We start from the raw sequence: 16,849 nt of genomic DNA, 5'->3' as shown, positions 1-16,849 counted from the left end.
GTCTTGCTTAGACACCAGTGTTGCTCCTTTCTAGTTGTGAGATTGCACTCACCCGAGTAGAGCTGTGATGAAATGTTTCATGTTAGTGTGCCTTTAAATTTTAATCCTGAAGAGTACAGGAAGTGCAAACAAATGAGAATTTGAAGTACAATAAGATAAGGCAAACATTTACAGATTACCTTTAAGATTTCTCATTAAAGCTTGTCATCAGTAATCTTAAATGTCAGCTTCATTTTTTAATCTCTAATCATTACAATATATCCATGATGGGGGAAGTGCTTCTTGGCATGTGTGCTGAGACTAAATCATTTTTCTTCTAATCTTCCATCAGAATCTATCTGAAAGAGATGCCTAGGTGAAGGGGACAAAGGACTGTAATCACATAGAGAAGAGGTTCCCAAACTATATCTGACCTCGATATTCCATCACTTCATGGCAGTTTTAAAAGAAGGTGGTACGTGAACCTGTAAAGTTTGGGAACCATGGACATAGTGCACTCCTAATGTGAACCATCAGCAGTCTTTCGTAGATTACAACCAAGAGTCCACTTGGATGTACAAGGCTGCAGTTTACCTATAAGCGCAACTAAAACCTTGTTGTGAAGCTCAAGCACATGGTCATTCAGTCATGAATATAAAGCCTTTCAAAACCTATATAAAACCTTTCAAAAAGGATTTTAAATAGCTGTACATTGGTTAGGTCTCCTAACGCTCCTCTATGTTGAGACTCAGAGGCTGTCACTTTCCCAAGATCCAGAATTAGAATTCAAGCCTGTTTCTCTTCTGAATTTCTCCTGCCACCTAGGAACTGGTACTGAGGTTCATGCTGTTATCTCAGTGGCAGTGGGTCATCTTCTCTGTACTTGTTATCCAATAAGTGTACTCAAACCTCTTCAGTACTGACTTATTTATAATGTACAGTATATCATTTTATCTTTAGGTGGGCACTCTGGTTCTTCAAAAATGACAAAAGCAAAACCTGGCAAGCAAACCTTCGTCTGATCTCAAAGTTTGATACTGTTGAAGATTTTTGGGCGTAAGTAAAACTTCTAATCTACCTACTAATCCTGTGGAATATTGGGGAAGTAGCTTGATATTTGTCTCTGTATTAGCAAAAAGGTACTCATTAGCTACTAACTGTTAGTTTCTGGAGCGTAAATTGGAATTTGTCTCAGCTGTTTGGGGTGGACGCCTTAATCTTCAAAATGAGAAGCTTTTTCAAAAAAACAAACTTGTATATAAACTATTTCTTAGGTTTAAACCACCAAAAAACCCATCAGATATTATATTACTGCGTGCATGGATGGGATGGAATTGTAATTGTATTGATAAACATATTTGTTCTGCCTTGAAGTCTGATATTGCAATGTATATAGGTCTCAAGGTTCGAACATTGGCTTATTACATGTAGACTAGGTTTTAGACTAAACAGAATTAAACAGAATAAACAGAATTAAATTGAAGCCTGAACTCTGCTTTGGTGTAATGTGCACAATATCCTGTACCTGAAAACTTTGGCTAGAAATTATTGGTGACTTTTGGTGCCCAACTTGAGGCACCTTAAGAGGGGTCTGTTTTTCAGAGGTCAGGTGTTTATTGTTTTCTGAAAAACAGGACCCCTTTAAAGTGCCTCAGGTTGGACACCCAAAAATCACTAGTCACTTCTGAATATCTTGGCCTTGTTATGCAGATTTTGAAAACGCCTTCAAGCAGAGTGAGTAGAAAGCAAGCAAGTTGTATGTATGAGTGATATTGGTGTATTGAAGATACGTTAAAGCTCTTATTTGTATAACAGACTGATACTGGGCAGAGTACCATAGATCTCAATGATCCTGGGAGACCAGACATTTGGAAGCCAACTAAAACCTCCCCACTGTGCCACATTTCCCCTCCCTTGTGAAATTGTCTTGGCCATCCAAGGATATATATTCTGTCACATGATTGGTACCATGAATCCCATAGGAATTAAGCAAAACAGGAAGTTTCAGAGCATTTCAGAAGAGGGTAGAGGGAAAATCATTTCTATACTGAATGACCCCAAAGTCTGTTAGTGGCCAGGCTCCAACAGCAGCTCCTGAGCCATAGACATGAGCTCTGTAATGATTTTGGTTCCTATTGGTTGATTTTAGTGAAATTAAAAAGGCTGTCTTTAAGTGTCTTGCATATTGTTATGTAAACGGGGACAGTGCATTGGGAAAACGGAGGAAAAGAGTATGTGCTTTGAGGGGGGGATGTGGTTGAAGGAGGGGAAGACATATTGGTGCTTAACCTTTTTAAAACACTGACTCTCCACCTACTGAGTAGCCCGGTCACTGAGGATTTTGTTGGCTTCTGCCCTCTGGGTGTGAGAGCTGGGAAAACTGGGAAGTGATAACATGAGGTAGAAAAGGTGTTCTTTGTTGATGTGGGAAACTCATGGGAATAACAAGTGGAAATAACAGTTACTGGGATGCTAGAGGGATTGCATTATAACATGATCGTTGGACAGGAGAGTTTTTGTGTGGATAGTGTGAGGAAAAATGAGTGTGCACAGGTGGCTTACTCTGGAGTTTGTTCAGGCAGTCAGCTTTGGCAGTTGCATCATAGGATGGTTGTCAAGGTTGAGAAAACAAGCTTGGAACGTGGAGATCTTGGATGATGTGTGGGGTCAGTTGTGTGAGCTTTGGCTTCTCAGCACTGTTGCGGTGGACAGAGAGACCATGATCCCATTGGTCTCATCATTTCTGGGGAAGCCGTTTTTGGCAGATGTAAACCTTATCACAGAATATCAGGGTTGGAAGTGACCTCAGGAGGTCATCTAGTCCAACCCCCTGCTCAAAGCAGGACCAATCCCCAATTTTTGGCCCAGATCCCTAAATGGCCCCCTCAAGGATTGAACTCACAACCCTGGGTTTAGCAGGCCAATGCTCAAACCACTGAGCTATCCCTCCGCCCCATCCTGATTCATGCTGTTAATGTGTGGTTGTATGCTAATAAAGTCGATGATGGATGAGTTTGGGCATGCATGTTTGTGACGTTATTGATATAATCTGGCACCATAGAGCTCATTGTTGCAAACAAGGTCCTGTAGTGGCACCAAATCTTGTATAAAGGGGGTCAAATCAGGTGTCTAAGACAAGGTTATGGTTTGCTGGTTATGATTATGCTGTCTATATGTATCTCATTTTTGTAGTTAAAATTATGAATATTGGCTCTATACTGTCTGTATTTCAAACTTATGCTTGCTTCTGAGTGACACCCCAGACAAGTTGGTATCAGCTCTGCCTAGCCTGCTTGAGGACCCATTAAGAACCATCAGCTATACAACTGAAAGGAGGCAGATATGGCTTGTGACTCAGCAAAGTATGCAGGGACTTGCTCGTGTGACTCCAAACTCCATTTTGCTGTAATTTTCCACAGTAAGAACAAAGAGGTGTTATTACAGCTGGAAAAGACTATAAAAGGTTGATGCCTCATTTCCATCTTGTCTTCAGTCCTGCTTGATTTGAATCTGCAGTTTATTCGATCACTGCTACAAGCCTGGTCTGGGGTATCGTTACAGTATCCTGCCGACTACACCACTGTAATGATGCTGGTTCTGGCGGGACCCAACTGAGAGTGCCAATTCAGGACAAATTGCTTCAAGCTGGGCAATTACAGCCCAAGGCTGGGATTTTTCCACCTCTAAGGCAAATCAAACCATCCAAACAGAGCAGACTTTGTTCTCACCCCACTGGCTAATCACAAGTCACACAAACAATTCCCTTGGACGCTCCAGTTTCCCAGTACCACCACCAGTGCCACTCATTATGGGGACAAATGGTTAGGGAAAACAAATACCCCAGTAAAAGAAAAAAGGTTCTCTCGATCCCAAAGGACCAGGCCAAGCCCCAGACCCAGGTCAATATACGAATCAGATCTTACCCACAAATCACAGTGTTGCCAATCCTTTAGAATCTAAATATTTATTCATAAAAGAAAAAAGATATAGATGAGAGCTAGAATTGGTTAAATGGAATCAATTACATACAGTAATGGCAAAGTTCTTGGTTCAGGCTTGTAGCAGTCATAGAATAAACTGCAGGTTCAAATCGAGCAGGATTGAAGACAAGATGGAGATGAGGCATCAGCCTTTTCTCATCTTTTCCAGCTGTAAGAACACCTCTTTGTTCTTCCTGTGGAAAATTACAGCAAAATGGAGTTTGGAATCACACGGGCAAGTCCCTGCATACTTTGAGTCACAAGGCGTATCTGCCTCCTCTCGGTTGTATAGCTGATGGTTCTTAATGGGTCCTCAAGCACGCTAGGCAGAGCTGACACCAACTTGTCTGGGGTGTCACCCAGAAGCATAGCATAAGTTTGAAATACAGACAGTATAGAGCCAATATTTATAACTTTAACTACAAAAATGATACATACATATAGACAGCATAATCATAAGCAGCAAACCATAACCTTGTCTTAGAGACCTGATTTGACCCCCTTTGTACAAGATTTGGTACCACTACAGGACCTTGTTTGCAACAATGATCTATATGGTCCCAGATTATGTCAATAACATCACAATGTTACCAAGACCTGGTTGCATGAACTAGCAGAACACTTACTAGCCCAGATGATTCCAATCAAGAATTTGGGTACAGCATCAGTTACAGGGTATTAAACTGAAAGGTATTTTGCGCTCTTCACCCACTGTATGAACCTGCTCTAACTCACTGGTAGTTTGAGAGCAGCTACTAAAATAAAGGTCCAATTGAAGCAGCAGGTGGAGAATGCAATCTAGCTTTTTGGTGCTGAACCAGGACTCAGTATAGGTAGTCATGGACTAAAAATTAGTGAAGTCTTCATTCCTTGTTCAAACCTCTGTACAGCAGAGAATGTGGAGACAGCTGTCACAGTTTCAGGGATTTCTCCCTCAAGCTGCATGCAGGGGTTCCCAGTCAGGTCTCCAACCATCACCTGTTTCTGGATAGGAACTCTTGTCCCACTCTCTTCCACCAGGGGTTTTAAGGCTACACAGCTGCCTGCCTTACACTGTGATATCCTCAGCAAACCAGTCTGCCTAAAGGCCAGGGCCAGTTTCTTGCTTTCTCTTGGGGCTATGAACAGTGTATTGCGAGCAGTTAAAAGTTACTCCACAGCTCTTTATAAGCAAGCACCTTTATTAAGGTAAAAACATTAGAGGAAACATTCAAAGAAATAAAAATTCAAGTGCTTGCTCATGTCAGTTCCATTGTAGGGGGGTGTGCTTGTCACATGCACTGGTGCCAGAAGTTTTTCCCCTCAGTGATATCCGTAGGGGACCAGCTCTGGCGCCCTCTTGAGTGTCACGCGTATGCATCAGTATAAGGGGCACCACCGGCTTTTCCCTCCCTCAGTTCCTTCTTACCGCCAGTGACAGTGCTGGAATGTCTCCTTGCCTCAGCAAGCTTACCTTTCTCAACTGTGCCTAGTTGTGAATCTCTTGTGTATATAGTTTATAGTTTTTGTTCCCTTAGTAATATTTAGTCCCCTACGGGACTTAGCTTAGGCATGGGGCATGCCCCAATCCCAGGGCTTCAAGCTTTTTTACTGCTGCGAAAAACCCCTATACCAGTCAGTGATCTCCTTCAAAGCTGTCTGAAGTGCTTGGTGGAAACCCACACGAGCAACAAGTATCACATTTTTAAGAGTTTCAAGCTGCAAACCAAAAAGGAGCAGGCCATTTGCCTTAGAGCGCTCCTTATGGAGTCAGCCCTCAGTACCAGCTTGATTGGACTCCGCTCCAAGCACCGCAGCATCTCAGTATGCTGCGAACGCAGGGGTATTGGTTGCAAGAGGAGCTCGTGCTAACTTATAAATGTCAGGGAGCTTAGAGCCATCCATTTAGCTTGCACAGTGTTCCTTCCCCACCTGTTCGGTTGAGTGGTGCAGATGTCGACTGACAACACGGCCTCCATGTTCTGTGTCAGCACGCAAGGGGGAGCTCATTCTTCAGCTCTGTCCCAGGAAGCCCTTCATCTGTGGGACTTCTGCATCCAGCATGCAATCCACCTGGAAGCCTTGCATCTCCCTGATGTGTGGAACAAGCTAGTGGATTGCCTCAGCAGGTCCTTCTTTCACCATGAGTGGTCCCTCCGCTTGGAGGTAGTCAAGATGCTCTTCCAGAAGTGGGGAGCTCCCCAGATGGACTAGTTCACCACCAGACAGAACCAAGTGTCATCAGTTCTGCTCTCTGCAAGGTCTCAGCAAAGGCTCACTTTCTGATGATTTTTTCCTGTCTTGGTCAGGAGACCTAATGTCTCAGGATGGATTTGATTTAAATCATGATTTAAATCACTAGTCAGGAAGACTTGATTTAATCATGGGTTTCTACATAAGTGCATTCTTGATGGTTGTTAAAACCTTAATACATACTCTTCACAACTCAGATAGATGTAGATTTCATTTTTAGAAGGTACACACTGTACATTTTTTAAGTGATTTATTTTGGAAGCTTTTCCGATTAGTTTTACAGCTATATCAGAAAATGAATGTTTGGTTATTTCATTTACCAAAGGTAATTGAAACAGATATTTATGAAGTCCTTGGGAGGTGAACTATCTCCAATTCAACAGGTTAATCGTTAATATTTGGAGGATTTTCTTGCCATGCTATATTAGGAGGAGAACATCACCAGACAGATATTTAAATTTTTTTATTTAACTAAAACAATAACATGTATTCCAGGTTTTTTTCTTCAACAGCAAACATAATATTTTAACATAAGCGTATGAATTTTTGAATTTAAACATTCAAGTTTTTTAAGATCAGATTTGTTTCTGTTAAAATAGTTTTCTAATTAAAATAGTTAAACGAAATATTTTTTTAAAAAAAAAAACACACACACAAATTAAATGGACTGTCAGCCAGGTCAACATGAGAAACTTAAAATATTGGCTTCTGCAGCTAACTCATCTTCACCTTCATTTTCCTGTTCATAATCTGGAAAAAAAACAAAAAACAAGCTTTCCTGCTTTTTCAGGTCCCAAACGATTTCTCAATTTGGAATGAATTAGTCCAAAGGAAGAAGATATTCTTTCTAAACTAGCAGAAGTTGTTACTGCTGTTAAGTTAAATCACTTCAACAGTCTCTGAATCCAAGTGCTTAAATGACTTCCACCAGTTCACTGGTCTGATCTTTAAAGCATCATGAGCAAACATATTTCTTGAATGGTTCTTCTTTCCAAACTGGGTCTCTTCTACGGCCTGCTGTCATAGGTTTTCTCTTCTAGTGAGAGAATGGTATGGTAGATCTCAAATCAATGAAGGCTACATTCAGACCTCAAGACGTCTGGAATATGCTGTTCAAACAGTTTCACTTTTGTTTCTACTGCCTGTCCCTTCCTTCTCACATTTATCTCCAGCCTTCTTCTTGTCCAGATCTATTCCGCCCCAACAATCTTCAATTCATTTAACTTCTTGAAACTTTGGCCTTTTAGAGAGAGGAAAGGGATTGACTCTGTGTACACAAAATTTGCAGGGGGACAGTAGGGTTGAGGTCTGTTATTTCTCACCTTTCCTTCCTTCCTTCGTAACATTTTTGTTAACAAGCATGTTATCTCTGGAGAGACAAATCCACAGTTTGAGAACTGCAAAACTAAGCATCTCTGATACCTTCTAGACTGAGTCCCTTTGGGTAGATGGAAACATTTAATTTAAATAATCTATACAGAAGCCCCTGGAACCCTATAAGATTGGGTCCCTAATCCATGAACTAGTAAACTCATTTACAGAACTTTTCTTAAACATTACATGAATATATTGTCTCATACTATAGAATTAGAATTTATAATCCCTGTTCCGTGATGAGATGCATTATAGCTCAAAGATATCTTATCTAAAATGATCTTTAGATCAGATTTTTTGATAAAAAGCTTTTTGAGGAAGAAACCTATTTAAATAAAAAATTGATTTTTATCCACCCTGTAATGCACACCTTTCCACCAACTCTGCTCATCAGCAAGGCCCTTCTAAAAATCAAGAGGGACAAGGTACGAGTCATTATGATCGCCCCGACTTGGCCTCTCCAACATTGGATCTAGCCATAGCAGCCCTGTGGACGCTTCCCAGCTGCCTGAACTTACTCTTTTAGGATGGTGGTCGGTTGTTGCACCTGAACCTCGCCTCTCTCCTCCTCACAGCTTGGGTGCTGCATAGCTGAACCCAGAGGAACATGCCTGCTTTAAAGTCAGGTACAGCAGGTGCTCTTGGAGAGCAGAAAGCCCTCCACCAGAGCAACTTACCGTGCAAAGTGGAGTGGAATATCTGATAGACCCAATTGTGTCTGCAGTCCATTCTGCATTACCTGCTTCCCTTAAAACACCGGGGCATTGCCTTCTCTTTGATCAAAGTACACTGGGCAGCCATATTGGCCTTGCATCCAGGGTAGATCGGTATTCTCTTATGAGATGATGATGATCAGGTTCCTCTGAAAGGCCTTGAAAGACTGTTTCCACCGGTCTGGAACCCGGTCCTCCTCCCCCCCCCCCCCCCACCCCACCCCATGGGACCTCAACCTGGTCCTCACCAGGTTCACGGGCCTGCCCTTTGAACGTCTGTCGTCTTTTTCCCTTTCCCACATGACGTGGAAGGTGGCATTCCTTGTAGCTATTACCTCGGTGAGATGAATCTCCAAGATTAAAGCCCTTACTTTGGAGCCCCCGTACATGGTGTTCTGCAAGGACAAGGTTCAGCTGCAGCCCCATCCAGCCTTCCTGCGAAAGGTGATGTTGCATTTCCGTGTCCATCGGGATATCTTCCTCCCAGTGTTTTGCCCAAAGCCTCACACAACCAACAAGGAGAGGCATCTGCATACTCTAGATGTCAGACATGTCCTGGCTTTCTACTTGGAGCACACCAAGCCCTTCCACAGATCGACTCAGCTTTGTTGTGATAGCTAACAGAATGAAGGGGCCTTCCTGTATCTTCTCAGAGGATTTAGACTTGTATCACCTCCTGCATCTGTACTTGTTACAAGACAGCGCAGGCTGTGCCTCCGCCAATAGTAAAGGCTCATTCGACAAGGGCTTGGGCGTGTTCAGGTGCTTTCCTAGCGCATGTCCCCTATTCAGGACATCTGCAGGACTGCAATGTGGTCTTCAGTACACACATTCACGACGCGGTATGCCATCGCTCAGCAGGCAAGAGGTGATGCTGGTTTTGGCAGAGCTGCGTTGCAATCACAACACGTCCATGAACTCCTACTCGCCTTCGGAGGTGTTACTTGGGAGTCACCTACAATGGAATGGATATGAGCAAGCACTCGAAGGAAAAACCGTTACCTTTCATAACTGTTGTTCCTCAAGATGTGTTGCTCATGTCCATTCCGTGACCCCCTGTTGGAGTTCCAGCAAGAAGGAACTGAGGGAGGGGGACACAGGTGGCGCCTCTCATACCAGCACGTATGCGCACCACTCCAGAGGGCACCAGAGCTGGTCCTCTACAGATACCACTGAGGGAAAACTTCTGGCACCGGTGCATGCGGCAAATGCACACACCTATAATGGAATGGACATGAGCAACACATTTCAAAGAACAACAGTTGCGAGAGGTTAGTAACCATTTTTTCATACATGCATGCTAACAGCTTATTAGAGGTCACCTGTCAGTCTTATGGGGCCCGAGTAAGCCAAAGTCTTTCAAACCTTTCTGCAAGGATTGCTGGATCAGAAAAAGAACGCTGTGTCAGTTAAGCTCATCCTTTTTATACCAAAAACCCTTTTTGTATCCTAGTCTCTGGAAAACCCAGCTTGAATCAGTATATGCCCAACCACTCCAGGGTATGGTACCTGTCGAGTGATTTGCCTGAATCACTTCCTCCCCCACCCTACTCTTTTTAGTTCGTGTAGGAGCTGCAGTAATTCTCCACCATGGAGTAAATCAGTCATACATAAACAATTTATATATTTATGATCCCCAAAGATACTGCATGTGATTGCAATATCTGTTACAACAGCATCCTTTCCTCCCCACACTTGTCCAATTTAGTGCATCAAGCCCCACGCCACTCCATTTTCAAAATTTGTGTTTTCCTCTACATTGCTTGGTGGTGAACACTTCCTTTTGGCTCAGTATACACTTCACTTCTGAGTCTTGCACGCTTGTCTCTCTTCCATCCTTATTTGGATGTCAAATATTCTGCCTACCATCTCCACCCTTGGAGTAATGTAATAGATGTTCATGAGGTAGAATATGACTCTTAAAACACATCATCTGGATAGAAAGAGCCACAGAAGCCTAAGCCTTTATCTTTCTATTACAATATACAAAACAAATTAATTTTGTTCAGTGGGTTGTCCCGAATGTTAATGTGATTAACTTGTATGAAATATTAACTCGCATTATCTTAGTCAAGACTTGGGTGTAGGTAGTGAAAATGGCAATATTTTTGAAAAATGATAGTTGGTAGCATGGAGCCCAGTGAGAGGATGTAAACTAGTTTCTATCCTGTTTGATAGAGCTCAGTACTTTTTAAAGATCTAAATAAGTAACATCTCTACTAAAAACTGTTTTGACATCAGAATATAAGTTCATATGCATTTTTATGTTGGGTTTCTATACTGCTGAAGTTCGGGTAGCTTCAGAAATAAGTTTTAATAACTTGATTTTAATGTACCATTCAATTTGATTTAAGCATGTTTTGTCAGTCAAACTCCAAGCTGTATGGATTTGGCTTTCTTAAATCTTTCAAGAACAATATTGTACCTTCAGAAGCTGCTGAACTTTTTAAATGTATTTCTTATAATTATGTGTTTCTTTGTTTTCAAATAGTTTATACAACCATATCCAGCTCTCTAGTAATTTAATGCCTGGCTGTGACTACTCGCTTTTTAAGGTATGCCCCATAAGCTTTTTAAAATTATTAATGTAAATCACGATCTTATATAACTGTTTTCTTGAATAAGTAAAGATACCATGATCATAATTTTTAAAGTGACTACTGATATTGGCAGCCCAGCTGGTGGAGATGTGCTAAAGGGGCCTAACTTTCAGAAAGTGCTGAGCACCTGCCCTCTGAAAATGAGGCTCTTTTAAGGTGACTCAAGTTGGGCACTCAGAGTTACTGGTTGCTTTGAAAATTGAGGCCCATGACCCTACTGATGAATTGTTTTTCATCATCCTGTATCTTGTAGGTGCCTGCATTGAAAGAATTTTACAAGATATGTGCCCAAGTACTTGATATATCAAGTTTAAAAGTTTGTTTTTAATCGTGGAAAAGATCTTCTATTCGTTACTGTATATAATGTGATTTTGGGATTCAACAAAGTGGTTGACATGGCTGTTTAACTAGTATGTTCTACGTAATAAAACTACTAGGCACCTCCCATGTGTTTTTATGAAAGTTCTTCATAAGACGGGCTTTGTTTGATTTAAAGCTTGCTGGCAACAGGTACATCACTGGCAACAGCTTTGTAAGCTTTCCCATGTGATCTTTCCAGTGGCCATCAATCTTGACCTAGAGGAATCGCCACTCAGGGCGATGAAGTAGTTTAATCTCTCTGGCTACCAATAAGAGTGCCAAATGTGGGAAAGTGACCCAACATCATTAACTGCCTTTCCACTTTCAGCTTTCATCCAAAGTTCTGTGAAGCATGGATATTGAATTGTAGCTTTTCTCTGAAAACTTACTATTAAAGATATTCTTTTATATATCCAACACTGACAGCACTATGGGAGTGGGAGCTGGGTTCTTTTCTGACTAATGCAGCAAGTGTTAAGTTCCGATTGCAAAGCCTTCATTGCTGGCGATGCACGAATCAGAAAACAGTTTCATTTTTAAATGATAGGTTGACTTTTTGGGTTTTTTGAGGGTTTTTGTTTTGGGATGTTTTCGTTCTTGTGGGTTTTTTTTGTTTTTGTTTTTTTTGTTTTTTGGTTTTTTTTGCAAGGATAGCAGTTTAAAAAAAAATATTTGTAAACCCTGCATATTTTGCTCTGGAATTCATTGAGGCAGTAAATAGTGATTGCCATGATGCCACTTTGACTAAGTCACTTTTTGACAGGAAGCAACTTTCCCACTTCGCACCTGAGTAAGCTGAAACACACAGATTCAGTAACCTGGCCAAAATCACACCATCTTGGTGGCCAAACTGAAGAATATAACTCAGGAGTCCTTGGTGAAAAGAAAAAGCCATGGTATTAAGTCTCAGATCTTGGGGTCAATTGACTCAGGCTCTGACTGTGGGGCTAAAAATAGCTATGTGGATGTTCCTCCTTGGGATAGGGGCTGGCCACAGTACCCTCTTTCCTTGCCAGGTTTCAGTCTGGGCTCCAGCCCAAGCCGGAACATATACACTGGTATTTTTAGCTCTGCAGCCTGAACCAGGCACCCCCCGCCCGCAAGCCATAGTCAGTTGACCTGGATCTGAGACTCAGTGCCACAGGTTTTATTGCAGTGGTAGGCATACCCCCACTTGTTTTAATTACTGGTTATGTTGCCCAGTTTCAAACAAATGTCTCACCTGGGCTGTATTTGAACCAGTTTAAAAGGAGCATTTGAGAGCAGACTGAGTTACTTATTCATGACTTTGCCATACAAATAAGAATTCAACTGTCCTGAGAAATATTACATTTTTAGTTCCTAAATTTCTCCATTACTATTTACCATGAAACTGGTGTTGCTCTTAGTGTTCAGTGTTCCAGCCCTACAATAAGGTACTCTGTGGAGAAAAATTATTACTATTCTTAAACTGTAAATTCTGTTCTTGTGTTGCGATGTAAATGTTACTTCCCCTTTTATGTTGTATAATAAAATACAGATGAGGCATTTTGCCATTTACTGTCTTACTGTACGTTTTGTAGGATGGGATTGAACCTATGTGGGAAGATGAGAAAAATAAACGAGGAGGACGATGGCTAATTACACTAACTAAGCAGCAGAGACGAAATGATCTTGATCGCTTCTGGCTAGAGACAGTAAGCTCTATGACATTGAATGTTATAACTTAAGATTCTTACATTTAATAGCTAACTACAAAGGGGTTTTCTCTTTGGCAGTACTAAAATCTTTCATGACTTTTTCCTTACAAAAATAGATTGTTGTGAAACACGAGGTACACTAATGATGCTCAAACATGTCATTTGAAGTAAGACAAGCATTCAAATATTAGGCTACATATTACATTTAAAGGAGGGCTGTCAAACGATTAAAAAAAATTGTGTGATTAATCGCTCTGTTAAACAATAATAGAATACCATTTAAATAGTTCTGGATATTTTCTACATTTTCAAATATATTGATTTCAACTGAGACACAGAATACAAAGTGTACAGTGCTCACGTTATTTTTTATGACTATTTCTTTTGTTTTCTACAGTGCAAATATTTGTATTTTTCAATTCACCTAATAAGAGTACTGCAATCTCTTTATCATGTAAGTTGAACTTACAAATGTAGAATTATGTACAAAAAACCTGCATTCAAAAATAAAACAATGTAAAACTTCAGGGCCTACCAGTCTACCCAGTCCTACTTCTTGTTCAGCCAGTTGCTCAGACAAACAAGTTTGTGTGCATTTGCAGGAGATAATCCTAGAATATCAGGATTGGAAGGGACCTCAGGAGGTCATCTAGTCCAACCCCCTGCTCAAAGCAGGACCAATCCCCAATTTCTGCCCCAGATCCCTAAATGGCCCCCTCAAGGATTGAACTCTCAACCCTGGGTTTAGCAGGCCAATGCTCATATCGCTTCCCCCCCGATGCTGCCTGCTTCTTGTTCACAATATCACCTGGACAGTGAGAACAGGCGTTCGCACGGCACGCTTATAGCTGGCACTGCAAGATATTTATGTGCTAGATGCACTAAAGATTCATATGCCCCTTCATGCTTCAACCACCGTTCCAGAGGACGTGTCCATGCTGATAATGGGTTCTGCTCGATAACCATCCAGAGCAGTGCAGATGGCCACATGTTCATTTTCATCATCCGAGTCAGATGTCACCAGCAGAAAGTTGATTTTCTTTTTTGGTGGTTCGGGTTCTGTAGTTTCTGCATTGGAGCATTGCTCTTTTAAGACTTATGAAAGCATGCTCCACACCTCGTCACACTCAGATTTTGGAAAGCACTTCAGATTCTTAAACATTGAGTTGAGTGATGAAGCTATCTGTAGAAATCTCACATTGGTATCTTCTTTGTGTTTTGTCAGATCTGCAGTGAAAGTGTTCTTAAAATGAACATGTGCTGGGTCATCATCCGAGACTGCTATAACATGAAATATATGGCATAATGTGGGTAAAACAGAACAAGAGACATACAATTCTCCCCCAAGGAGTTCAGTCACAAATTTAATTAATGCATAATTTTTTTAACGAGCATCATCAGCATGGAAGCATGTCCTCTGGAATGGTGGCCGAAGCATAAAGGGGCATATGAATGTTTAACATAACTGACACGTAGATACCTTGCAATACTGGCTACAAAAGTGCCATGCGAACGCCTGTTCTCTCTTTCAGATGACATCGTAATTAAGAAGTGGGCAGAAGCTGGGAATGAGCAACAGGGGATGGATCACATGGTAATTACGTGTTCTGTTCATTCCCTCTGGGGCACCTGGCACTGGCCACTGTCAAAAGACAGGATACTGGGCTAGAGGGACCTTTGGTCTGACGCAGTAGGGCCATTCTTTTTATCTCCAACTTGTTTGTCTTAGCGATTGGCCAAACAAGAGGTCGAACTGAATGAACATGTAGGTTGTAAAGTTTTACGTTGTTTTGTTTTTGAATGCAGTTATGTAACCAAAAAAACCGTAAATTTGTGAGTTGCACTTAGACTATAGAGATTGCACTATTGTATGAGGTGAACTGAAAAATACTATTTCTTTTGTTTGCCATTTTTATAGTGCAAATATTTGTAAAGAAAAATAATGAGCACGGTCAACTTTGTATACTGTGTTGTAATTGAAATCAATATCTTTGAAAATGTAGAAAAACATCCGAAAATATTTAATAAAATTCAATTGGTATTCTGTTTAACAGTTAATCGCTTGAGTTAACTGCAATTAATTGACAGCCCTAGTTTAAAGGTGACTTGCAAATGTTTGTTAAAAAGCCAACTGGTAGTTGTCTGTTCAGTGCCCGTGACAGAGGTAATTCTGTACACAACTAATTAGCCTTTTTACCTTAATGATGTAGAGTATTTGTCATACATTTCAGCTACTGGTGAAGTTTTAATTATTTGCATGTTGTCTCTAACATTACTCTTAAACAAACGTATCTGTTTTATTTATAAGTTTGTTTTATATTCTTAATAGTTCATAAATACAATGGAATTGACGTAAGCATTGTTAATAAGATCCCTTTATACTTACCTTCTTTCATTTCGTGCAGTGGATACTGAATATTATGCGTTCAGAAACGGTGCTGGGATAGTACAGTTGTCTGGTGCATTACACAAAAGATTTTATTTTCCTCTCTCCAGATTCTCCTATTTTTTTGTAGACTATTTTAGAACCTTCAATGCAAAAAGCTGTAGCTGCCAAATACTCCTAGAAAATTGTAGGCTAATGTATGTATATTCACAAAATGTATCACATGGAAAAGGCTAAAGTTCACTGTCTCCTAAGAACTGAATAGATTCTTCAGCATCTAGTGGAGTCAGATGCTTGATGGAATGTCCTGGCATTAAATTGTGGTTAATATATTGCAAGACTGCATGAGCAATCATATAACTGTAAATCTTAACACAACACCAAATTGGCATGTCAGAATTATTTTGTGATTGAAAATACAATAATGCCATATTCCCTGCTACAGCTGAGGAGAACACAGTGCAACTTGGTGAGGGGCCAGTGCCCAGTATAATTTAGGGCAATCTAAAGGCTAAATTATGCTGATTGCCTATGGCTCAAGGGATGATACCGCTGCTTGGCATCAGATGGAGCAGAGGGGGAGCCTTGGCAGTGCACCAGCAGCAAAGCAGGGGTTTGCATAAGAATTGTTTATACCAGCTCTTCTGCTGGACTGTCCTACACTGGGATCTGGTGACCAGCTTTGGCTTTAGAGCAGGGGGTAATCCATTATTTTTTAAGGTCCAGATTTCTTGATCAAAGTCCAGACTCCAGAGAAAATAATACAAAAATAACAATGATAAGTAAATAAAAAGTTCAGTCCATTCAAAAGCCTCTGGCGGTCTGGATTTGGCCCCCGGCCTGCCTATGGACTACCTCTGCTTTCGGGTGTGATATGGCTGCCGACACAAGGCAGCCTCACCACACCCCAGAATCTGTTGCTGTCACTTATTTCTCCATCTTCTGACTGCTTGGAAGGACACTTAAGAGATCCAAGTGGCTTTGGTGCATATACTCCATTTTGCATGCAGCTTTGAGTGAAACTCAAAGGGGGGCGGGGGGAGCAGGTGTCACATATATCGGATCCATGGGCACCACAAAAGCCTTGTGATGTGTCCCAAAGACGATATGGAGTTGCAGATTCACAAGATGAGTATCTTCAGGCTAATTGCTATTTCTCATATGCCATAGTAAATATCGCGTGAGAGAAACTTTCCAGTCCCAAGAGTTACAGTTTAAAAACTATAGGGAGGTAGTATACTGTTTCTCAATGTAATCTTAACATCCTGATCAGCCTAAACTACACTTTGTTTGTCTTTGCTACCTAAACATTATGAAAAATCCAAGAAACATGACATTGCTTTCAAACATTTTATAAACAGAAAATACAAAATATTTAACCTTCCTGTTTCAACATAAAAACAAAGGTTAGGAAAGTGAACTGTTGAACATGTCCGAAGCACAGGCATATGGGTCATTGTGCAGTCACACATCAGGGAGCAGCTCCATTAATCGTTTCAATAATTTTTCACAACTAGCTCAATCAACAAAATCAGAACCCTTTCCT

General features: G+C 41.0%; 1 protein-coding gene across 2 annotated transcripts in view; it reads left to right on the top strand.

Annotated features, from left to right (window-relative positions):
* The window catches only part of EIF4E (eukaryotic translation initiation factor 4E), a 47,399-nt gene that overhangs the window by 15,745 nt on the left and 14,805 nt on the right, over positions 1–16,849 (top strand). For both annotated transcript variants that reach the window (XM_073340763.1, XM_073340761.1), the window contains exons 3-5: positions 940–1,035; positions 10,770–10,833; positions 12,801–12,914. In XM_073340763.1, coding sequence (XP_073196864.1) covers positions 940–1,035; positions 10,770–10,833; positions 12,801–12,914 — 274 coding nt within the window. The remainder of the gene's footprint in view (positions 1–939; positions 1,036–10,769; positions 10,834–12,800; positions 12,915–16,849) is intronic.

This window comes from Lepidochelys kempii, chromosome 4 (genome assembly GCF_965140265.1).
Source record: "Lepidochelys kempii isolate rLepKem1 chromosome 4, rLepKem1.hap2, whole genome shotgun sequence".
Classification (NCBI taxonomy): Eukaryota; Metazoa; Chordata; order Testudines; family Cheloniidae; genus Lepidochelys; species Lepidochelys kempii.
Note: the sequence above shows the minus strand (reverse complement) of the source record. Positions and strands in the feature narration are given on the sequence as shown.